Genomic DNA, 26,083 nt, shown 5'->3' on the forward strand with positions numbered 1-26,083 from the left:
AGGTTCTTCAAGAGTCACACAAAAGACTTAAAGTCAGGCTTCAGGTCTTGAAATGGTCGTTTTATTTCTAGCTTACTTTTACAGAAAGCATCCCATTCCATAAGGCATTTTACTTCCACCTATTAGAGAATTATCATAATGTACTGAATTTGTTGGAAGAAGACACTTCAATACCATATGTATCTACAATATCCACAATGAGAATGGTACTCTCTGCATATGGCATGGGGGTGGGGGGCTGGTCGTCACTGGCTATCCCCTTTCTATCTTCTGAAAGCTTGCTGAATCCTTTATCTGTTTATGTCCTCTTTCTCATCTGAAAATGTTTTCATTCCTTTCTATAATTTTAATATGATTTCAAGAGTATCATGTGATAAAGACATGCAATCAATAAACTATCCTTAGCCATCAATTATACATAAAATTAGCTTATTAGTTATAAATGTAGTTTATAATTATTAAATGATTCATTATAGAATAAAATTATTGTATTAAAATTAATGTACTTTTAGCATTTTTATCATATTTCTTCTTTTAACATCAACATTTGTTTTGTAGGTTCAAAGGAAAAAATTAAACATGAAAATTATAATTGAGTTACAATCTTGTATTGGTATAAAAACATATCAGCAAATAAGATGTCTGAAAAGGAGGGTACTTCAGAAGAGCTAGAGAAAATCACCAGTCAATTTAGGAAAGAATCTGAATCACGGTCAATGGAGGAGCCTGAATTTACTAAAGAAACATCAAGTTCATTAAAGGAAGCTTCTGATGCAAAACCTTCCAACCAAAGTTTTGAAACATATCCTAGAAGGGATACATTAGGTACACAAGATGATACTTCAACATCTTCCTCTGGAAGTAAGCCTGAGAGAAATGAAGAGCAAAGGAAAACTCTCGAATTTTCTGAAACAATCACTAGATATGACTGCTTGCAGTCAAAAACTGAAATTTTACAAAGTTCATCATTGTCAACAACTGACATGATTGCTGAAAATCAAGATTTGGTTAACTCCCTATCTCATGAAACGTTAGAAAAAATTAGTCCACAACTCTCTGAAGAAAATCAGAAAGGAGATGGCTTAGGATCAGATAACTTTACAGTTAACCTCAAAGCCAAGGGTTTACAAGAATTCCCTAAGGACATTTTAAAAATCAAATATGTAAAATATCTATATCTAGATGAGAACAAAATCAAAAGTTTTAAAGGGGCAGACTCAGGTGATCTGCTAGGACTTGAAATTCTATCTATGCAAGAAAATGGGTTATCATCACTTCCATCTGAAATTCAGTTACTTCATAATTTAAGGATATTAAATGTCAGTCACAACCAAATATCAAATATACCTAAACAAATATCACAGCTTGGGAATATCAGGCAACTGTTTTTAAATAATAATTACATTGAGGATTTTCCTTCTGGCTTGGAAAGTCTTGGAAACTTGGAAATTTTAAATTTGGCTAAAAATAATTTAAGACATATACCAGATACTCTATCTAGTTTGAAAAATGTGAGGGCTCTCAATCTGGAATATAATCAGTTAACAATATTTCCTAAATCTCTGTGCTTCCTTCCAAAGTTAATTTCACTAAACCTCACTGGAAACCTGATAAAAAGTTTGCCAAAAGAAATTAGAGAGCTTAAAAATTTAGAAAAACTTTTACTGAATCACAATAAACTTACCTTTTTGGCTGTTGAAATTTTTCAGTTGCTCAGAATGAAAGAACTCCAACTGATTGACAATAAATTGGAAATTATTTCACACAAAATTGAGAATTTTAGGGAACTTAGGATTTTAATACTCGATAAAAATTTATTGAAAGATATACCAGAGAAAATTTCCCACTGTGTAATGTTAGAATGCCTTTGTCTTAGTGATAATAAATTAACAGAACTTCCTAAGAACATCCATAAGCTTAAAAATTTAAGAAAACTCCATGTAAACAGAAATAATATAGTGAAAATACCTGAAGATATATCACATCTGAATGATATGTTCAGTCTAGAATTTTCAGGAAATGTAATCACAGATTTTCCCATTGAAGTAAAAAACTGCAGAAAAATAACTAAAGTTGAACTGAGTTATAATAGAATACTGCATTTTCCACTAGGTTTATGTGCTTTAGATTCTCTTTATTATTTGAGTTTTAATGGAAATTACATTTCAGAAATACCTGTAGATATATCTTTCAGTAAACAACTGCTTCATTTAGAGTTTAATGAAAACAAACTCCTCTTATTTTCTGAGCACTTATGTTCTCTTATTAATCTTGAATATCTGGATCTTAGTAAAAACAAAATAAGGAAAATTCCGCCATCTATTTCCAATATGGTATCCCTCCATATTCTTATTTTATGCTGGAATAAATTGGAAAACTTCCCTATAGAAGTGTGTACTTTAGAAAATTTGCAAGTACTTGACCTTTCAGAAAACCAAATACAGAATATTCCTTCAGAGATCTGTAACTTAAAAGGAATCCAGAAATTAAACATCTCAAGCAATCAATTTATATATTTTCCTATTGAACTTTGCCAACTTCAATCACTGCAAGAGCTGAATATAAGTCAGACAAATGGGAGAAAGGTAAGAGATGGATGTTTTGGGATTAGGGGGAAGGTAGGACTGAAGGGGATCAAAGTCTAAGCTATAGTTTGTGTGTGCATGTGTGTGCATGCTTAATATACCTGGAATATTTTATAAAAGACAGGCTTTTCTTTTTTAAACCCAAGCATGGCTTACAAATAAACTTCTCAACACAAGAGCTTTATAGGAAAATATTTCATTATAATGAAATGCCAAGTTTTAAAAGCTGACAATTTAATAATTTCTTTTTATTTCAGTTTAATTGTAAAAGAAGTTTTAAAGTTATAGATGTAATACAAACACATTATTGAGAATTTGGAAAATTGAAAAAAAGAAGTAAAAATAAATTCCACAGGCATATCATCATAATATAACTACTGGTCATACGATGATACGGTTTACTTTTATTCTTGCTTTTTCTTATGCATATGATTTTATAAGCAATTATACAAATACTATACACTCAATTTAAAATTCTTCTATTTTCACTTAACATAAGAATTTTCCCATGATATAACTTCCTAATAATTAGTGTAACCAATACACGATTTATGTAACTAATCCTCTATTGTTAAGCATTTAGGGATGTTGTAATTTTTCATCATCATAAATAACTCTGTGATGAACTTCTTCATAAATATATAGCCTTTTTCATATTTCACTATTTCCTTAGGGAATTTCTCCTTAAAAATTGCTAGATCAATGGGAATAAATGTTCTTACAGCATTTCATTTTACTCACTCTTAAGAGTGAATTTTATAGAAATACTGTTTAAAACTCAAAACATTACTGATATATATTAAGATCTTAGTAAACAAATGAAAAGGAAACAGCTATTATCTATCTTTAATTTGACCATCACATTCAAATTAAAGTCCTTGGATAGAGGCCAGACTATTATCCAGAGCAAGATTCCCCAGAGTCTGTTCCTAAAAACACTAGTCCCATAAGCTTTGAGATACACTAGTTTCTTCTCTTAGAGAATCATAATGAATTCAGTATATTAAAAACTCTAAAGGGTTCTGCACTAAAGAAACCAGTTTGTCCCTATTTAACCCTCATTTCCCAAAGTTATTTGACCTTTTTAAACCTCCAGAAAGGCTACTCCAGAAAACACTTGCTTAAGTAGATGGAATGAATAATGATACATGTTATATTTTAAAAGTTGCCCTTACAATGAATATATATATATGTTCATGTATAATCGAAAAATTGTGCTCTACACTGGAATTTGACACAACATTGTAAAATGATTATAAATCAATAAAAACTGTTAAAAACAAAACAAAACAAAACAAAAAAACAAGTCATAAGTCTTGAAGGAAAAAAAAAATTTTTAAAAAAGTTGCGCTTGTATGTATTAATTCTGCGTTGTTATCACCTGCTAATTCTTTGGCTGATTTATAATTTCATTTTCTCCTCCTGTATCTCAGTGTGGAAGTCCACAAGATTGTGTCCTTAATCTTCTCTTTTTTATTAACTCTTCCCTAGACCTCACCATTCACATGATCCTCAAATCTATGTAAATGGAGCTAATCTCTCACCAGTGGCCTAGTCCCACAGTTCCCAATTTCCCTGAGAGTTCCCTGTTCTTCTATTCTCAAACATTCTCAAACTCAATATAATTTCAAGATCAAACTCATCTTTCTTTCCCATGCAACTCCCTTCAAAACTTCTCCATTTCTGTTTGTGATGCTACTTTCTTCAGACCTGCCAATCTAGAAATCATGGAACCATCACCAGTTATACCAAATCTTACACCAAAATTGTTTCATTTTTCCTCTGAAAAAGCTCTTGGATCATCTCCTTCATTTTCCAGTATCACTGTCGCCATCCTGGTCCATGGTCATCACTCACTTTGTGCCTAGACTACTCCAAGAGCCTCCTGCTATTTTCTGATTCAGTCTCCTCCCTTTTCTTAGGACTTGTCAGAATTGTCAGGGTTCATTTCACAGGACTGTTCTCAGGAAGCCAGATTCCATATCTATCGACCACTCATGGCGGATGGTTACTAAATACACCATTCCACATCATTACAAAATCATTTCAGAGGTCAACAGATGGAAAAACTGATTTATCAGAACTCCTCTCAAGAAGAATATTCTCTATCACTGGAAAGATGACTTTCATCACCCTTTGGGGTGGAGGTAAGATGCCCAAGGGATTAACTTATATACTAGGAGACAGTCACTAAACAGTCATCTGAAGATAAATCAGGTTAGTCACAGGGCTTTTATTTTACTGAGTGAAGGATGTCCAACGGGATTCTTCCTTCCATAGTAGCTCTATCATCACACAGTTGTCAGGCACTTTCCCTAATAAATGTTGAGCAAGTAATTCAAGAATATTTATTTGAAGGAATGTCAAATTACAGACCTACCTATCTGTCTTAATCTGACTCCTACCTCATAGGTCCAGATTTCAAGTCTTGCCATAGCCTGGTTTCATATTCCTTCTCTAAATATATCTCCCTCTGCTTCCTATCACCTCTTTTTACGGTCAGATTCTCACTGGCAATTTTTACACATGATATCTGTCTTTCCTGAAATGTCCTGTAATAGGATCTGTCCAATCCCATTCATTCTTAAAAGGCCATTTGAGTTCCACCTATTACATGAAGCTTTCCTTTTGTTCTTGATTTGTACTGATATACATTCTCTAAACTTCTATATATATGTTATTGTACACTTTATTTTGGCATTGGATTAATTATTGCTTAATGCTGATTCCTGAATGTTTCGTATGTGTGTATTTAGTTCCCTGTACTAAATTTTAATCTCCCTTAAGTTAGGGATTGTCTCATGTCTTACTGAATTACACTTTTTATATATGGAAAAACAACAAGCATGATATCCAGTATTCATCCTGTTGTCTGGTTATTTCTGAGGGGCCAGTATACTCAAAATTCTTTCGTTCACTCATGGCACTTCCTTTATTTCAGAAGCCACTTCTGCTGGCCTTATTTTTTCTGAAGATGCATATTTCTTCTTTGCCTCAGCAGAGTATCTTAATTCTTGTTACTTTGCAATACTTTTGTATTAGGAATTTTTATTTGAGGCTACATTGCCAAACTATGTGTGTCCATTATAAAGAGAGTTATGGAGTACTTACTCAAAATGCATCATGATTGGGAACATGTATACAAAAACTATAAAACATATGTCATGTCATTTAAAAATCCAAGGAAAACATACAAGGGACTAATAAAAAGAAATGTTCATAAGAGCAGGAGTAAAGCGATCAAATATCGAAGAGAATAATTTAGAAAGTCTTCAAAGAGAAGAAACCAAAGCAGGGTAAGCTTTAGGGAGGGAAGAAAGGGATAAGGTGGCAACAAACACTGAATGTTGGGAGAGTGAGGAAATTGGGTTAGCACGCCACATGGTTGAATTGGTGGCATTGGTTGGAATGGGGAGATATTTGGATGCTACAAAATTTGTTGTAGGTTTTATTAAGAAAGGAAGGGAGTCACAAAGACTTTGTGACACAGTAAAAATATCTCCTTTTTAAGACCAAAAAAACCCCTCTTCTTCTATTTCATTTTAGAAAAGGTTTTAGTCATATAAACGTTTATTAAAAATATAATTGTTTAATCTTTGTTACAGTTAACAAGACTTCCAGAAGAGCTGGCTAATATGATTCAACTTAAAGGACTTGATATCTCAAATAATGCAATCAGAGAGCTGCCAAGAAATATAGGGGAATTGAGAAGTCTGGTTAGCTTAAATGCATACAACAATCAAATAAGAAATCTGCCGCCATCTTTTCTATCTTTAAGTGCTCTCCAGCAACTTGACCTGAGTGGTGAGTGTTATACATAATCAATAAGCATAATCAGTAAGTTGATTATCAGTTTCTAGGTTGCAAATTTTGCTGACAAGATAAAACGGCAGTCAATATAATGTATTAAGTACCCATTGGAAGAAAATGGCTCTTGTAGGTACAGAAAATAAGAGCAAAGCATAAGGTCCTTCTGTGAAAGGGGTTATAATCCAGCTGGGAAACCTCAACATATTTTCATTTCATTTCTATCTTCTCTGCCTATACAGTATTTCTTCCCTTTGTGAACCTGATCTTACCCCTCCCTCTACACATACCTACCTACACAACCTTAGGTCAGCATTTTCTTTATATTCCTTTCTCTGCTGGTTCCCCTGATGCCACTTCCATGCCCTACAATATTCTCATACCTTTCAGTTCTTTACAAAGTAAATCATTACAATAATCAGGAAAAAAAGTAAATCATTCACTCTAAAAATACCAGAAAAGATTTCCCAAAGCTAGACTGGTATTTTTCATTATGAAATATTTCAAGCTTATAGAACATAATAAACACCTATATGCCTACTGCCAGATATAAGGAATGTTAACATTTTGTGAGTTACTTGAGATAATTTTGATTGTTAAGAAATAAAATAATAGAATTGAAACTTCTTTTGTACATCTCCACAAACACATAACCACTGTACTGAAATTGGGGTATATCTTTTTTCTGTCCATGTTTTTATACATATATATCTATAACAAAGTAACATTAGTTTGAGTTTTTAAATTTTATTAAATCTAAAAGACTATATGGTATGTAATTTACCATTCAGTAACTTGCTTTTTCATTTGTCATATTTCTAAAATTAATCCATGTAAATATATATGTAGATCTATTTTATTCATTTAAAATGTTGTATAATATGTATAATATTCAATTATATGGTTAAACAGCAATTAATCCATTATCCTGTTGGTAGACAATTAGGTTGTTTCTAGTTTGTTAGCTACTATAAACATCCCTGTACATGCTCCTGGTATACATCTGCTTGAGTTTTTTTAGTGCATATAGCTGTAAGTAGAATCACTGGATCAGAGGGTATATGCATCTTCAGCTTCACCAGATTTGAGCAAATTTATGTCCATAGTGGTTGTATCAGCTAATCACATAAACAGTTGAGTTTCTAAAAGTGTATTTTTCAGTTGGAAGTAGCACTTATAACCAGAGCCCTGCATCTTCTTAAATTTAGAGGATTTCCAGATTAAAAACAAAGGTCATCTTTTGGGTGCAATAGTATTGGCAGTACAGTAAAACCTCCAGCAATGAATCAATGCTTAGATATAGTGCAACTGGCATTTATCTCCTGAATCCCCAGAACTCCTAGTAAGCTGGTTGTGTAGGCACACATCAGTTTGCAATAACTTGCAGTAACTCAGCCCTGCAATTTAAATTTTTGGTCCCAGTTTTCTATTATGGCAAAGTTTTACTATTGTTTTAGGGAGGTTATATATTTTATCCAAGTGCAGGACATACTTCATTCACCCACTATTTGTGCATGAAAAAAACAAGGCTGATCAGAGTCTTCTTACTCACTGGAGAATATAACTACCAATAGAAAGCATAATTCTCTGGAGGCTCTCTAGTGCAAGAATCAGAACAAAATAGGAAGATCAAAGGCTTTCCTCTAAGCTTCGCCAGGTCTCTGTTAGTCCTCATTAGACAAATGTATTAGTGAGGATCCAGTAAGAAGACAGAAATCACACCTTAGTTAATGACTAAGTATAACAGTAACCACATAACTAAAAAGGTAAAGAGAAAATCCAAGGTTATCACAAAGGTAGCAATGGCAGGAAGCAATAACAATCCTATAGCTGAGGGAATAAAGTGAAGAAACTGGAATTATTAAAGCTTAGAAGTTTGGAGGAAGGGTCACAGAGGAGTGAAATTCAGAAGTCTGAAGATGGAGTTCTGCTTGCCTGGTGCTGGTTCCTCTGAACTTGGGGGTGGTAAGAGAGAGAGAAAGCGCGTGTGTGAGAGAGCAAGCATGGGCAAGAGAGCTAGTTCTGTGAATGTTGAGAAAACTGTAAACTGCATTGAGCTGTTACAGGCAGGAACTGCTGCTGGTGGGGTAAAGGAGTATTGCTGGTATGACACTCAAGGAAAAACAGTCAAGGAGCCCACAGAAATGGGTTTGGAGCTAAGAGACAATCGCTAGACAATTGGCATACACACACTCTCCAGTTTTTATTGCCAGATTTGAAGTTAGAAGGCTTGAGTTCAAGTCTTCTCGTTTAATGTTTCCTCCATTCATAAAATAAAGCTAACTGGAATACGCTTGTTACAGATTTGGTTTGCCAACTGAATGAGACTTTGAAAGCTGGTAGTATCTGTGAAAGCACCAGTCAGACAAAAGACATTTATATATAGTCTTGTGAATTAGACCCCTCTGTCACTAACTCTAGTGGATTTAGGAAGCTGGATAATCCCTCTGAACCTCAGTTTTTCATGCATGCTAAGCATGCACTCTACCACTTGAGCTATACCCTCGCCTCTTTCAATTGATTTTAATTTATTGAGACTTGTTTTGTGGCTTAATATATGAAGAATGTTCTATGTGCACTTAAGGAAAATGTATTGTTGGAGTGTTCCATGTATCTGTTAGGTAGAGTTGCTTTATAGTGTTGTTCAAGCCCCCTATTTCTTTACTGACCTTTTGTCTAATACCTCACTTTCAAAGTGGATAGAATATTTAAAGTCTCCATCTGTTGAGAACCACCTCTTGCTCCCTTCAGTTCTGTCAATATTTGCCTCCTATATTTTGGGATTCTGCTGTTTTCTGTGTATATATTTATCAATGTTATATCCTCTTACTGTACTGACCCTTTTATCAATATATATTGTCCTTCTTAGTCCTTTTTAATAGTTTTTGACTTACAGTCTGTTATTTGAAGTTATTAAAGCCATCCCAGCTCTTTTGGTTAGTATTTGCATGGAAATCTTTTTCTGTCTTTCAATAACTGGATCCTTAAAAGACAAGAAAATACTGTGTTCCCAGTCTTTGCAGCTTAGCTCTAAGCCAGGACGCCTATGACTGCCTTCGCCTTCTTTTCCCACTTGTGTGAAGCCCAGAGACCCACCGCAGGTGAAAGCCCAGGATGCTCTCAGTTCTCTTCCGAGCACGTGTCCAGCCCTAGACGTGCCTATCGTGCTCCATCTTCCCCAGGATCCGCTTGGCCCTTCTGAGCCCTACTCCCCCAAGAAACTTCGTCCTTTGCCTCCTCCTTCCTGGGCTTTTGGATCTGTTTGTTGCTTTCCCTGTCTGCTATCCCTTGCCCCAAGTAGGCACAAATACTGCAAGTATTTACATGTTATAACAACTGCCACTGGGAAAGCAGCTTGAGCCTGAATCAGGGGAGCAAAACAAAGGTCAGTCTCTGTGCTAGTCCCTTTGGGAACCAGCAGACAGGTTAAAATGCAAACCTACAGTATTAAAAGGGCAAGTACCATATTAGCTCGCTGGCACCAGCAAGCTGCAACCAGGAATGTGCGCTGCCCTCCCTGACTGTCGCTGCCATGCTGGAAAATGGAGGATGGTAGGGAGATGAGTGAAAAAGCCACAGTGTTCTCTCACCAAAATTCTGCTGCCTTTTTCTTCATTGAGCAGTATCCTAGCTACTGGAAAATTCTAGACTAAATTCCAGAATTCTGAAAAAGCTGATTCTATCAGTTCTTTCCAGTCTATGATTGTTTCAAGTGGAGGGGCTGCTTTTTTGAGGCCTACACTGAATTTTCAGTGACATTCATTTGGGTGTGGTTTTTGTGTGTATTTATACTGCTTGGATTTTGCTGAGCTTCTGGTCTGTGTATTTATGAATTTTACTAAATTTGGGGACTTTTCAACAATTGTTTCTTCAAAAAAGTTTTCTGCTTCATTTTCTCTGTGTTCTCCCTGAGAGACTCCAATTACCTTTTCATACTGTCCTACCAACCTCTAAAGCTATGTGTGTGTGTGTGCGTGCACGCATACAGAGCTTTAAGCATCTTGTATTTATCTGCCTCCAAGTTAACTGAATTATCTCTTCTACTGTTAAGTCCATCCAGTTAATTTCTGATTTCAGATATTGAATTTTTCAGTTCTAGAATTTCCATTTATTTCTTTTTTATAGTTTGTATTTCTTCCCTAAGATTTCCTATTTTTCCATTCATTATGAGAGTATCTTTCTTTACATTCTTGAGCATTATTACAATACCTGCTTTAAAATTCTTATATGTTAACTACAAGAACTGAGTCATTTTTTTCTCTTGGGAGGGCACATTTTCTTTTTTCAGTTTTTTGAATCCTGAACTCTATAATTAATTCTATTTATCTCCAAAGAATGTTGATATTTGTTTTTGTTGTTACTGTTGCTTCATCAGGCACTTAAGTTGGCTGGATCAAAAATACAAACTCCTTCCCTGCAGTTGGCAGTTCCTTGTATCTCAGTTCAGTACTGTTAACCATTAACTATTATATCAGTTATCTATTAGGGTGTGACGAATTTCCACAAAGTTTAGCCTCTTAAATTAATAAAACATTTACTCCACAGTTTCTGAGGATCAGGAACCCAGGAAGCATTTAGCTGACTTGTTCTATCTCAGAGTCTTATATGAGATTGCAGCCAACCTTTTGACTGGTGCTGCAGTCTGGTTTAACTAGGGCTGGAGCATTGGCTTCAAAGCTTATATATGTGTCTATTGACAGACAGCAGGCTTTACTTCCTTGCCATATGAGCCTCTATGACATGGCAACTGGTTTTGCCAAGGGCTAGTGATACCAGGGAGTCAGAGAGAATATACATAAATCAGAAGCAGTGCACACTCCAAGAAGCAATGAGCAATGCTAGTACTCAGATCCTGGTTTGTAAATACCTTTCTTCACTAAAAGGAACCAAGTTTCCTTCCCTTATGGCTAAAATAATACAATATAAATATATAAATTACATAAAGGGAAACTTAAGGCCATTTCTTGTTGGAATGACGACAACTTCTTTTGTCAGTTATCACAGTTTTACTTTTTATGTCAAGTTTATATTAGATTAAGATCGTTTTGAAAAAATTACGTTTAGGGAAGTGGAGCTCCTTGAGGGTGGACCAGACTTAGCAACTCACTTCCAAATGATGGAGTATGGAAAGGAAAAAAATCAAAACATTATATTGGAGAAATTTGGCAGACACTATTTTAATAGCCAAAGGAGCAAGTTTAATGTGCTAGTGATATCTTGTGGATGTCAGGCATCCCTGGTGTGATGAGAGCACTTCACCTCTCTGGTATTCTTTTCAAAAACCCATAGCCCCAGCCTATTTAGTAGAAAATGTATCAGATAAACTCATATTAAGGAATATTCCACAAAATATCTAACCAGTACTACTCAAAACCATCAAGATTATGAAAAACAAAGAAAGACTGAGAAATTGTCACAGACCAGAAGATATAAGTATATGCAGTATGTTTTACTGGAAGGGATACTAGAACAGAAAAGGACACTGATGAAAAATCTAAAGAAATCCATTGAATATATGTATGTTCATGTATAACTGAAAAATTGTGCTCTACACTGGAATTTGACTGTAACTCAATAAAAAATGTTAAGTAAAAAAAATCTAATGAAATCCAAAAAGTCCAAAGTTTATTTAATAGTAATGTGTCAATGTTAGTTTCTTGGATTTGACAAATGTAATACAATAATGCAAGATGATAACACTAGGGGAAACTAAAACCAGATGAAGAGTATATAGGAACTCCACAATTTCTGCAGCTTTTCTGTAAATCTGAAATTATTCAAATAAAAAGTTCATTTAAAAATTATCACACCTACTCTATAAAGTCCTTTCCTGTATTAAAAGAGGAAGGCCTCCTATCTCATTTTGTCATCCTCTGTGAGAGAAAGGAACCATTGCTCTGTTTCTATATTTCCTCCTTTTCACTCCTAGCAAGTGGACAACAGTAAGAACTTACGATTTGCCAGCATTGTGAGGCTCCTCTGGTACTTTGTGTTTTCTTTTTAAACTTTTTTTTATTGAGTTATAGTCAGTTTACAGTGTTGTGCCAAATTCCAGTGTAGAGCGCAATTTTCAGTTATACATGAACATATATATTCATTGTCACATTTTTTTCGCTGTGGCTCCTCTGGTACTTTGCCAGTGAGACGTGGTAGATATCCTCTTACATAGTTGTCTCCATAGCTTTCTTTTACAGAAGGGTATAATTTCTTTTTCTACTAGGAAATAAACTGACAGCTCTGCCTAGTGGTATCTACAACCTTTTTTCACTGAAGGAGATAAATTTTGATGATAACCCTTTGTTGAGACCTCCAATGGAAATCTGTAAAGAAAAACAACTGTATACTATTGCACGCTATCTACAGAGGGCAGATGAAAGAGATGGTAGGTGATGAGCAAGTGACTGGTTAGCTTACAAGTCATTTTCTAGTATCATCTGTAAACAAAAAATAGTTTGCTTTAATTTAAGGCTTTCAACCTGGCAGAGACATTAAAATACGTATCATCTTCCCTTTCCTGAAGATTAATTTATATTGGTAACTGAGATTAAATCTGGGTCCACACAATTTGAACCACTGGAAACAGGTAAATCCAAGTGGAGAGGGTGAGCTGCTTTCCACCTATTGGTCTCAGTGCCCTTTAGTACGTTTTTCATCATGACTGTGGCCAGACTCAGAGAATCCACATACAGATTTCTTCATCAGTTCTGATATATATCACCATATACAGTTGTTATAAAAGTCATATTTGGCCTTGAAGGAAGTTCACAGATCCTTTCATTGATGCCACACAGTTTTTGGCCCGTTATGATAACCTGTCTGCAATCTTTGCAATCTTCATTCCATCTGCTTTTAAGTGCTCCTTTGGTTGTTCCTGATTATTTCAGAAAGGGGGTTCATTTTCTTTAAATGCCCTTCCACGGGACCAGATGGAGACTGGTTTCTCCAAGACTCTGGGATGGAAGTCTCACTGTCCAATTCTTTCCCTGAATCTGAGTTCCCAACAACTAAGCTTCTTCCTGTGACTCTGACTTTGCTGCTCATTGTTCATCCTTAGAATAGATCCAGATTTTGGTCCTCCAATTTAACATGTATTTAAGAAGTATTAGATAAATATAATGCTCCAGATTTGGGAAAGGAGAATACAAAACGGTCCCCTCACATTATTCTATCACGCACCCCGTCTTATGTAATCAGCAGCATAATCTCACAATCTAGTGAGATGGTCACTAAAAATGTACAGTCATCTGTAAGCCACAATATGCATGGCTACCGCTCAGAAGCTTTTGCAAGACAAGAGCCTCACTGATGGAGGGAAATACACAGTAGTTGTTTTCTCCAACTTTCTATGCAAGTAGGTTCTGCTTATTATTATCATAAAAAAAAGGGGTATTTCCTGGTAACTTTATTTCTATTAAACAAAGCTCTTAGGGGCTTCCAAGGATTTATGAAGTATTCCTGTTAGGTAACAGTACTTTAGAGAAGGGCTGTAGAGTTACACGATTGAACCTCCTTGTTAAAATTCTGTTACTCAAGTTTCTGAGGAAGGGAGATTCATATGGTTCTAGCCTCTATGAGGAAAGTTCAATAGGCAACAGCAACAATCAAAGTCAGCAAAAACAAGAGAATCCAAGCCATTTATCTCCTTTCTTTACTCCAAAGGGGCCTTCATACTGTAGTCTTGGTACCCAGAGAGTGTGGAGAGAAATCATCATGGGAGATGTTTTTATTCTGCAACTAACAAAGAACATGGGGTCCCCTCCTTAAAATTTTACTTAGGAGATTGGATTTTCATTTATATCATTAACATACAATCTAGCCTAAGGGGATTAATAGTATGAATAAAATTTAAAAGACAGAAAGCATAGAACATATTTGAGATGATTACAGAGGGCAGAATCGCTAGTTCTTGAAAATTCCCAAATTATCTTGGTTAACAAAAAAAAAAAAATGGATCTAGTTCAAATTAGCCAGAAGCCTTAAAAAAAAAAACAACTAAAAACACTCTACTTATATCTAAGGCACCATTCATTAAATAAGTGATTTGAATATAAAATAAGCATACATACACCATATTTATGGTAGATGTGAACTTGGTTTCTCAGGATGGTTACCTAAAGAAGCATATTAAAAAGCTAGAACTGAATGATGGAGTTAAATCTATTTCAAATCCTGAATAAATTAAAGGATTTGATGATCACTCTGAAATTGCTCTTAATATCCTTTTAAATAGCCATTTTGTATTATTTATGTTTAGGGTTATTCAGATTTTAGAAGAAATGGAGCAAATCGTTCAAATTCCAGTCTGTATGTTAGATTTGATTTTACTTTTCAATTCTACTTGACATATACATCTTATAGGAGCACAGAATAGTAAGAAACCTATTTATAATATTAACTCAAAATAGATATTGACTCAAAATAGATGTTTTTCAAAAGAGATGGCCTAAATTTTCTTTTATGTTCTAATGTAGAGGAAATCTTAGAGAAGATCTTCAAGATAGTTGCCAACAATATTACTAAAGCAAATTTTGAATTTTTGTGTCAAAAATTAAACCTGGCAATCTCAGAAACTGATAAGTCTACAATGAGGTATGTATGAATGACAACATATAGTATAAACTTATTCTCATGTTCTGATTTAAATCATATTGATATTACATGGTTTTGAAACATTCATGGTAACATGAACTTTGATTTGCTGTAAAAGACTGATTTTAGTTTATTATATATTTGAGATCCATGTGGGTATAGTAGTTTTAAAGCAAATACCCTGAGGATAGACTACTTTGCTTTAAATCCCAACTAGCTTTGTAACCCTGGATAAGTTCCTTAACTTCTCTATGGTTCAGTTTCTTCAGTGGTAAAATGGATAGACTAACCAAAGAGAGCTGTCATGAGGTAAAATTATAAAGCATGGAGTACTGTAGCAGTAACGTACCGGTTTATAGTAAATAATCAACAATTACTTTGAGATCTTGAGTAAATCTCTCTTAGAATCAAATGTTAATTGTTGATTTTCTACAAGGAAACAAAGGATGGTATGGGATTAACATTCACTTACTATGTATGTGCCATATTCTGCTAAAATTTTATATAGATCGTCTTCATCAGTTCATTTAATCCTCACTTCAATTTGGTAAATTGGTTTGAAAACCTAGATATACAATACTGATGTAGTTTAAAACAAAGTTCTTAATTGATAATTAAAATAATTTTTATTTAAAAAATTTTCAGCACTGTTTCATTAAGTGAGACAGTCCATCAAGTACTTGATAGATGGAAAACGGAAAACTTGTCAGTAACCACTGCTGCTCTAAGAGACCAGCTAACTCGGGCACTAACTATGATAGGAGCATATGAAATTATGGACAAAATAACAGCTTTAAAACTTTTTACATGTGCAATTAAATTCTGAACAGTTTATTCATAACAAGAACTGAGAACTTATGATGCACTTATATAACTGAAACTGGATACAAGAGAACTGCATGCCATGTCTCTTTTCACGCATTCCTAAGAAATGATGACAATGGCTACCACTCTAGAGTCATCATAATAAAAATATTCAGGCACCATCTTGTGTATTTGTTCTGTTTCCTTGGAATTGTAATAATGAGTTTTTAAAAGAAATAATTCCATTTAAAAATTCTTCGTTATGTATGGTTCTATACGACCCAAGATTTATAGGTAATAAGGTTATTAGTAACTTTCATTGGAGTTAGAAATCAGTGGAGTTAAGAGTTTCATTTTAGATGCTGGCTTAAAAACGGAAATGAATGTACTAACCCTACTGTTTCTCTGTTAGAAATAGGATAGCTCTGTTAAAAATACACCAAGGACAGTCAGTAATCCTCTAGCTGAGTGTCCAGACAGGGCTGATAAAGTGGCCATCTGTTGTCTTGGCTGTCATGCATGCCTGTCTCCTTCTGATGTCAGAAACTCTCTTTCATATGCGGAACCCATTTCATGTATTTTAGGTGGAGGTGACTTTGCAATTTGGAACCCCCCTCCCTTTCCCCTGTAGCCAGTGACACCAAGGCATTCTACCCATCTAACTACAGTGATTGATTCAGGGAAAATCATTTGACTCAAGCCAGGCCATTAAGAATTTCCCTTGTACCTTTCTGCACAGCTATTAGGCAAGATGCACTCCTTATGCTGGTAGGTTATGAGTCTTGGAGTCTTGGTCTATCATACACAGATTATGGAATTCTGTCTGAGAGCTGGATGGAGAGAGACACAAATCTAGCTGTATTAGTCAAGGTTCTCCAGAGAACCAACAGGGTACATATATATATATGTATGTATGTATACGTATATGTGTGTATGTGTGTGTATGTGTGTGTGTATAAAAGGAGAGTTATTATAGGAATTGGCTCACGTGGTTACAGAGGCTGAGAAGTCCCACAGTTTGCCATCTGCAAGCTGGAGACCCAGGAAAGATGGTTACACAATTCAGTGCAAGGCCAAAGGTCTGAAAACCAGGACCTCGAATGTCCAAGGGCAGCAAAGATGGATATCTCAGACTCAAGAAGAATCTGCTTTGCCTTTTTGAGTCATTTGACCCCAATACATTGGATGATGTCTGCTAGATTGGTGAGGGTAAATTTTTTACTCACACTAATGAATCAAATGTTAATCTCTTCCAGAAACACCCCTCAAAGATACCACACCTAGAAAGTGGTTCATCAGTTATCTGGGGCTTCCCTCAGTCCAGTCAAGTTGACATATAAAATTAAGCATCACACCAGCCACATGTGAAACTAACAATACTTCTGGACTCTATTCACTTGCTTAAGTTAGTATGACCTCAGTTTCCCTAACTTTGAATGGAAGAAGACCTAATACAAATGGTTAAGAAGATTCTAGACATAGTATAGTTTTTGTTAACTTTATAATCTTCTACCTGAAAGATACAATACAGTTTGTGATGTGAAATCAAATTAATCAAAGGACTTAATTTTGCAGGTTGGATTTAAACACTGTATATTTTGTCTTTGTTGTTGTTTTGAAAGTACAACATGAAATATTGGTTCACAACTATAATGCCTATGTCTCCAGCTCTTCTCTATTTTTAAACCTTTTCCAGTAGGGATAAGATTGCCTAAGGATTTATGTTAGCTTAAGAATAGCTGCTGTTAATGTTCTCAACTGACGGCAAGGTACTTTCATAGAACATTAAAATGGGAGGAATCTTGGAAACTGTCTATCATTTTATAAATAAGAAAATTAAAACCTATAATAATTAAATGATATAAGCCAGTGTCTCTACCCTTCCTTCAGAGATAAAGATATAAAGACCAAAGAATTTTCTAGGTGAAACTTTGGTCTGAAGTCAGAGAGAGGAGGAAAAAAAAAAAAGAAAGAAAGAAAGCTGGATAACATCACAACAATGAAAGCACTTTCATAGTTCCCAGTTCTTTTCATCTCTTGACAAACTGCTACTATAGCCTTTTAAACAAATGACCTGTCCTACAGATTCACCCAAACCACACTGTACATTGCTGCCAGATTTTATCTTTTAAAAACACAGATCTAACTATATCAAATTTCTGATCAAATTTTTAAATTATTTCTTTTATAGCCTAGATCACTCCTTTCTTTCCCTTTCCATTCTCCAGTCAAGCTAAACTACTGAAAACTTCTCCAATATGCTATGAACTCTCTCTTTTGCATTTACTTTTCTTTCTGCATGGAATGTGTTTTCCTTTTCTCTGAGTACCTACCTCTCCTAGCTAATTTCCATGTCTCCTCCCTAAGACTTAGCCCAAATCATATCCACTTCCCTCTCCCTAAGAATCAAATTTGGAACAAAGATAAAGTTTGCAATGTAAATACAAAAATATCTAGAAAATAATGGTTTTGAGAACTTATTTCTTTAATTATCATGCTCTGCATATATTATACAATAATATTTATAAAATTAGTAATGAAAGATTAAACGCAATTGGAAATAATTAAGCATATGCTACAGCAAAACATGACTCAAAGACCAAGAATATAAAAGCTATGACAGGTGAAAATTTAAATCTCTAATATAACAGTAAAAACTATAATTAACTGTGTGTTTATGTTGGTGCATGACAGAATCTGCCTGCTTTGCAACTGAACTTCCTCCTCTCCTACTTTTGATGGGCTTTATATCATATCAATATCTTAGAAATTGATGTCCAGATCCTGAAAAATTCCCATCAAAAATTTCTTGTATAGTTATATTTTGTTTTTTAATCAGTCTGACAACTTCAGCTTTTTGATTTGAGGATTTAATCTATTTATTTTTATTTATTTATATTTTATTTAACTACTGATATTTTGGATTTTTTAGATATATTCGCATGCTATAAAATTCATCCTTTTAAAGTGTATAACTAGGTGAGTTGTGCAACCTTTACCACTATCTAATTCCAGAATATTTTCATCACTCCAAAAAGAAACCCCAGACCCATTAGCAATCACTCTCCATTTTTCCTTCCGTCCAGCCCCTGGCAATTAATAATCTGCTTTTCTCTATGGATCTGCCTACTGTAGATGTTTCATATTAATGGAATCATATAATATGTGGCCTCTTTTTGGAGCATGCATCAGTATTTCATTCCATTTCATGCCATAAAATGGAATGAAACGTATAATGTATGTATAATGTATAGATATATCCGTTCTGTTTATACATCAGTTGATAGAAATTTGGGGTGTTTCTACCTTACATTTGCTATGAACATTTGTGTAAAAGTTTTGTTAAAACATCTTAAAAAATTATTTTGGGTCTATAACTAGAAGTGGAATTCCTGGGTCATAGGATACCTCTGTTTAACTTTTTGAGGAGCCATCAAACAGTTTTCATAGTGGCTAAATCAATTTCTATTCCCATTAGCAATATATGAGGGTTTCAACATCTTCACATCCTCTCCAATGCTTATTTTCATTAAAAAACCGTTTTTTATTATACATATCTTAGTGTGACATTACATTGTGGTTTTGATTTGCAGTTGTCTCATGTCTAATAATGTTGAGCATCCTTTTATGTGCTTACTGGCCATTTTTATATCTTTCTGGAGAATTATCTATTCAGATCCTTTGCCTATTTTTTACTAGGTCATATCTGTCTTTCTAAATTCAGTTGTAATAGCTCTTTTTACAGTCTAGATACAAGTCCCTTATCAGATGTATGATTTACAAAAATTTTTTTCCCATTCTTTTTATTTTCTTAGTGTCCCTTGAGGTATAAAAGTTTTAAATTTTGATTAAGTCCAATTTGTCTAGCTCTTTGTTGCTTGTGCTTTAGGTGTTACATACAAAAAACCATCATATTCTAATCCAAGATCACGAAGATTTATACCTATGTAAGCCTGTATTAATAGGATTTATACCAATGTAAATCCTTCTGCTCCCCCCAGTGACTGTAAGTAGCTGGTTTTCACCATGAATGCAGAAGGTTAGTTCTCAAAGCTACTGTAGAGGATGGGAGTAGAGTAAGCTAAAACACCACTAAGCTTGCTGTTCTTATCAAGATACAGCTGCTTTAATAAATGTTCCATAGATTACTGACAGGCTTTGGTTAATTTTCAGAATTCTGAAAGAAAATGATTCTGACATTTTTGAGGTCTGTTTTCTTGTTATTTTGGAGGAGAGAATTTTAGGGACTTTTGACTGCCAATTTTACTTACATTGCTCAATATATTCAGTTTTATATCTACTGTCTTGTTACATATTTTCTATTTGTCTCACCTGTTTTGTGTTTATTCTCTTCACCTGCCTTAATTTGATCAATAATTTTTAGAGCTTACATTATATATCACAATACACATATAGCAAAAATGTTAACATTGTTACTTTTACCAATTTCATTGTAGTCCAAAGATCTAAAACTCCTAATACATGTTCTCCCCTTCACTTGTCAGTTATCATACATTTAGCTCAATGTTTAAAATTGTCAAAATTTATGATTGTTTTTAAAGTTAATATATATGTATATATACACACAAATTATTTCTCCCAGTGTTCTTCACTCCTTCCTGCACTTCTGTCCTTCTATCTAGAATCATTTTCTTTCTGCCTGAAGAATTTCTTTTAATATTTATTTTAATCCAAATTTTCTCACAGTGACTTTTCTGTTATATTTGACCAAAACTAGCTTGGCCTTAGGAATTCATTTCAATCACGTTAGCATATTATTTCTTACATGCTTCTATAGTGACCACCGAATTTTTCTTGGCTCTCCCAAAACTGAAATAGTTCGAGAGTCCCATCTCTCCTTAGAGGAGCTCACCAATACTTAACAATTCATTCATTTGGTTATCTTGCAACCACCGTTCTCTAATGGGTTCAAAAGAAAGCTATGATTTTAGAAAACAAATTTTCCCTTAAGTCTGGATTTAATATGGGAGCAATGTTCTCATGCCCCTAATTTCTACAATTAAAAATCCATTTCTAATGAATAATATTTTATTGTATATTTACATACTATACTTTTACCAATGAGAACATATTTCTAATATTTACTATGCAAATTAGCAAAGCCTCTGGTAATCTAGGTTTTAGTAGCTGCCTACAGAGTATGGACCTTCCTGATTAAAATTCTAGCTGACCATCCTGAAAATTAAATCCCATATTATAGCAATTGCTCACACATATACTAACACATAGTATCACACTGCTATTTTGAAATATTTCAAATTTAAATTAAATCACACACACCAAAGCAAAAACCTCTATATCTGGTTCTGTGGCTATGTTGCTGATTTTTCTTTCCTACACTAACCATACTCAATCACATTTTCCATCTATTCTGTTTCTTGAACCAGCTAATTTGTCCATTCCCAACCCAGAGTCTTTGTACTTGCTGTTCCTTTCTACCTAGAACACCTCTTCCTTTTATCTCCCAGACTTTCCCTTCTCAATATCCAGGTCTCAGCTCTAATGTTACCTCCTTAACAAAGACTTTTCTGAACCCCAAATTTAAAGTAGCTCATTTCACCCAAGACTTTCTCCATCAAACTGCCCTGCTTATCTTACACTTCAGTTTATGTGTTTATTAGCTCCATGAGAAGAGAGACTATCTTTTTATTCACAACTTTGTACCCAGTACCTAGATGAATGCTTTGGCATATGGTAAGAGCTCAGTAAGTATTTTTTTTGATATTCAAGTGAATGAATTAGTGTGTGACATGTGTTAGGACAGAGATAAAAAGAAAGCACCATGAGAACACAGAGCAGGAATACTTAAACCATAATGCCAGTACAGGCTGCCTGGAGCAGGTGTGAACCGTCTTGAACAATTTTCCTGATAAGAAGTATATGAGTCAGCATGGGATGCCATAACAAAATGCCACAGATTGGGTGTAACAATAGAAATTTCTCACAGTTCTGGAGGCTGGGAAGCCCAAGATTAAGATGCTGGCTAATCTGGTTCCTGGTAAGAGCTCTCTTCCTGGTTTGCAGCTAGCTGCCTTCCAGTGTGTCCTCACATGATGGAAAGTGCAAACTCTGACATCTCTTCAACTTCTGATGAGGACAACAGCCTTATGAGAGTCGGGTCCCACCCTTATGATCTTATTTAACCATTATCACCTCCTCACAGGCCCTGTCTCCAAATATAGTCACATTGGGGATTAGGGCTTCAACATACAAATTTTGGGGGGGACATAAACATTCAGTACATAACAAGAAGCTATATAAAGAAGGCAGGCATTGTTGGGAGACGTTCCTCCATGGGTCTCATGCTTCTGTGTATTTTACTGGGCAAGCCAAAAATGAGAGCACTGCAGGGCGTGGCACTAGGCCAGTGAAGTGAGGGCCTCACCCCAACATGGCCTTAGCTTCCTCAGAAGGACCAAGCACCTTAGTGGCAGATGAGGAAAGGGAAGAATTTCCTTCTTTTTAAGACTGAAAAATATTACATTGTATGTATATATCACGTTTTGCTTATCCATTGATCCACTGATGGACATTTGAGATGCTTCCATGTTTTAACTGTTGTGATAATGTATAGTGGCCATCTCTGTTAAGAGCAAGGAAATCTGTGTAAATTTAGTTGGAAATGTTTAGGAACTATCATTTAGGAAAATGTTTAAGAAAATGTTTCTCTTCCATTGTCCCAGAGAAATATTTGTCCTTGGAGTGTGTGTGTGTGTGTCTTTGGTTCAGTAAGTTACCAGAAAACTACAGGAGAAATGAAGATATACATTTTGTTTCATACTGGTGTAGAGACTTGAGGAGCCTAAGACCTGAGGTGCCAAATGGGGCAGTTTTGCTTAACTGCCTATTATTGAAAAACTCAGACTTAGGGAAATGTTTTGCAGAATTGTGTCCTGTGAATTGCCCTGCTGTGGTGGGGCTGGAGTTTGGGCATGAGTTGGGCTGTGATTCCTAGGGTAAAATTGATTGCTGTGGGTAGGCGTTAGAGTTATCCTAAATGGAGATTTTTTTTTTTAAGGAAAACTCATTCACATAAGAATAACAGGGAAGTAAATTTTATACAGGACAACCAGGTACTGTTCTGTGTGCATGAAGGGAACTCCCAGTCCCCATGGAATGTTTGATTTTTTTTTTTTTTCTTTTCCTTTGACTTTAGAAATAGTCATATTTAGCATCTGGTTTTAGTTTTTCTCTTGGGTTCTAAGATTCATTTTGTTATCTATAATCCTTCAGTAAAGTTGTAAAGGTAAGGTCATATGTTGAAGTGTGGTTTTTGGGGATTTTAAGGGACTCACCCCTTCTGTCAGAGAGCAGTAGCTTACTAAGGAATTATGGAAAAGTGAGCAGAGGCTCAAGGCCAAGAAAACTGAGAGGGGATGAGCTCTTTGGAAGAATGGCTGTAATCTATACTGATTCAGAAGTCAACTTAATATAATCCTCCTCCCTCTCCCAAATATAGAAGAGAAAGATTACAAAAAGGGAAGAAAATTTAAAGAGATGATCACCAGCTTATTGTCAGTCAAGTATCTTATTATTTACATAAACATTAAAAAAATATTTAAACAAGGAAACTTTGATCATAGATGCTTTATCAATCACCCAGCATTTCAGTGCATTCTTAGATCACAATATGGAATCAAGATTAATTCAATAATATTAAGAGAGTGGTCAGATGAGAAGTATGGGCAGGATAGGAAAAAGCTGAACTACCACACTCAACTAATAATAATAGGGTTGAATCCACAGTGAATCAACAATCTCCCTTTCATTTTATGACGTGCTTCTGAAACATTACCTTGGAAAATTCACATTAATATCTAAAAAGCTATGGTTATATAATGGAACTACCTTGAAGTTTCAATGAATAAAAAAGGTTTTGCTTTAAAATGATTTCACAGAAAGGTAGTACTGGTGGTATGGGACATGGTTCCACAGAGAAAAAAAATTGAAAATACCATATATACTCTAGGTTAGCAGTTTTTAAACTTTTGATCTCAGGACTTTCACAATCTTAAAAATTATTAAGAACTCTTTAAAAAGTGGGTTATATCTATAAGTATTTATAGTATTACAACTTAAACTGGAGAAATGAAAATGTTTATTAATTTATTAAAAATAACCCATGTTAACACAAATAATGTATCCTTATGAACACAGATTTTCAAAAACAAAAATTAGTGAGAAAGGTGGCTTTGTTTTAGATTTTTGCAAATCTCTTTTACACCTGGCTTAATGGAAGACAGCTGAATTCTCACAGGGGCTTCTGTATTCAATCTATTGTGCTAACTACATTGTTTTGATTGAAGTACGTTAAGATAACCTGGCTTCGTGGATGTATAGTTGGAGAAAGGAATATTTTAATAACTTTTTCAGATAATTAGATATTCTTCACAATTGGTAGTATCTTAAAAGTTAGTTGCAGTGTAGAATCTGAAACTATCAATGAGCTTTTTGTATTCTGTTATATGGAAATCTATTGGTCTAAGGTGTACTTTGAATAGATTTTACTCACATGATTTTGTAACATCACGCACTGGTCATTTGAAAACACTGGCTCTGTGAATTTTGCAAGGATTCAGAACGTTGACACATTTTATTATACAAACTCCACTTGATAATACATTTTCTTCTGTAGAAAGGCCTTAAGAATTAGTAAGTTGTCAAGTTCACAGTGGTAGATAATTTTTTAAAAATTAATTTCTATTTGAAAACTTTAATTTTATTATTGACAACAAATACTGCTAGTGATTTTCCTTGAAAGGAGAGACTGACTTCATTTTCAAGAAAATATTTGTCAAATACTCAAATCTGAATGACCATAATTTGTCACTTGTTTTTTCAAGAAAAAAATGCTATTCCGTGAAAAAAGTAGCTAGTTAAAAACATGTATTCAGTGATTGAACTTAAGTAAAATTAATGCTCACAATTTCATCACGGACATTCTTAAGTGAAACAGGCAATTTTTTTCCCTACTGCAAATGCATGGCAGTGAAGAACAATGACTACTAGAGTTTGGTGCCACTTGATCTGTGCTAAGGCCTCAGTTTTACTTACTATCGATTTGACATCACCACTGCAAATTCCAGCAGTAAAAAGAGTAATTAACACTATTATTATAAAGAGCTTTGACTTTGCAGATGCCCTGAAAGGGTCCTGGGGATCCCCCAGAAGGACATGAATCACACTTTTGTGAACTGCTATGGAAGGTATTAGAATAAATGCAGATTAGAAAAACAACTAAGACTCAATCCCTATCTTCAAGTTCATCTTGTCGCAGAGGAAACCTATTGAGACGATTACAATATAGCTTTAGTGATTTAAGAAACGGCAGCAGTGTAGAGGATAGATTAAAGGCAAGCCTGGAAATACGGACAACGTAGGATACTACTGCAGTAATGCAGACAAGCAGTAGGAGGGCCTGACCTAAGGTAGTGGCATTAAGAATGGAGAAACTTTTAAGATGGTGGAATTATAGGACTTGTTGACTGGTTAGATGTGACGTAGGCGGTCAGTTTGATGGATAGTGATGCCCTTCCTATAGAGGCGTTACAGGGCAGGTTGGCAGGGAGGTGGGAGGACATGAGTTTCGTCTTCGATTTACTGTGAGATGGATGTTAGATTTCTAGATAGGGGAGTCAGCACAAGCAACCGGCTATTACTGCTCCTTCCTCGAGGGCCTTGCAGTTCTCTCGTTCACTCGCACAGTACTCCGCTCCTAACGTTGATTGACCAATGCAATGAATCTGGTCAGGAGCTCGTGACAGTAAGCTAAAAGGAGGATTAACTTTGGTAGTCATTTTATATACGTGCTTTTTCGAAATCACAGGAGTAGAAGAGATCAGGTTGACTGACTGTAACTACAGAATTGAACTCCCGCTTCAAAATCTTTCTGGTCCTAAACGGCCAGAATAAGCGGCGCTCTTGGGAAATGTCTCAAAAAGGTTACGACAGCCTATAACCTACAGGTTTAGTTTGGAAAACCTGATCCGTACAATGCAGAATACCCAACACCAAGATTTATTACCATTTTCCCGCATATGAATACCTGTTAGACTGGTTTTACTTGGGGTGGGATGGGACTGGCCTCAGGGTCCCAACCGTCAGTGTGCAGGCGGCGTCTTTCACAATCTCCCGTTTCGCGAATATTTGGGAGTGTCTCTCAGAGTCCCCCGCACGCGGCCCTGGACCAGGATCAGGTGCAGCGGGTTAGCGCGCGAGCAGGGGGCGGTGCTCAAGCTACCCGCCCCGCTGACGCGACATAAGCCGAGATCACCTCA

At 35.1% G+C, this 26,083-nt stretch overlaps 2 protein-coding genes across 2 annotated transcripts in view; one reads left to right on the forward strand and one right to left on the reverse strand.

The window, feature by feature from the left end:
• ANKIB1 (ankyrin repeat and IBR domain containing 1) overlaps nt 1-26,016 on the reverse strand; it is a 206,799-nt gene extending 180,783 nt beyond the window's left edge. The window contains exon 1 of the mRNA XM_031454873.2: nt 25,852-26,016. The gene's annotated coding sequence lies outside the window, so the exon portion shown is untranslated. The remainder of the gene's footprint in view (nt 1-25,851) is intronic.
• On the forward strand, nt 621-15,933 carry LRRD1 (leucine rich repeats and death domain containing 1). The gene is made up of 5 exons (XM_010978048.3): nt 621-2,585; nt 6,191-6,389; nt 12,613-12,774; nt 14,864-14,981; nt 15,627-15,933. Exons 1-5 carry the CDS (start codon nt 639-641, stop codon nt 15,805-15,807), a joined length of 2,607 nt encoding a protein of 868 aa, XP_010976350.2. The 5' UTR covers nt 621-638; the 3' UTR covers nt 15,808-15,933.
• Nucleotides 26,017-26,083: the final 67 nt, after the last annotated feature.

This window comes from Camelus dromedarius, chromosome 7 (genome assembly GCF_036321535.1).
Source record: "Camelus dromedarius isolate mCamDro1 chromosome 7, mCamDro1.pat, whole genome shotgun sequence".
Lineage (NCBI taxonomy): Eukaryota > Metazoa > Chordata > Mammalia > Artiodactyla > Camelidae > Camelus > Camelus dromedarius.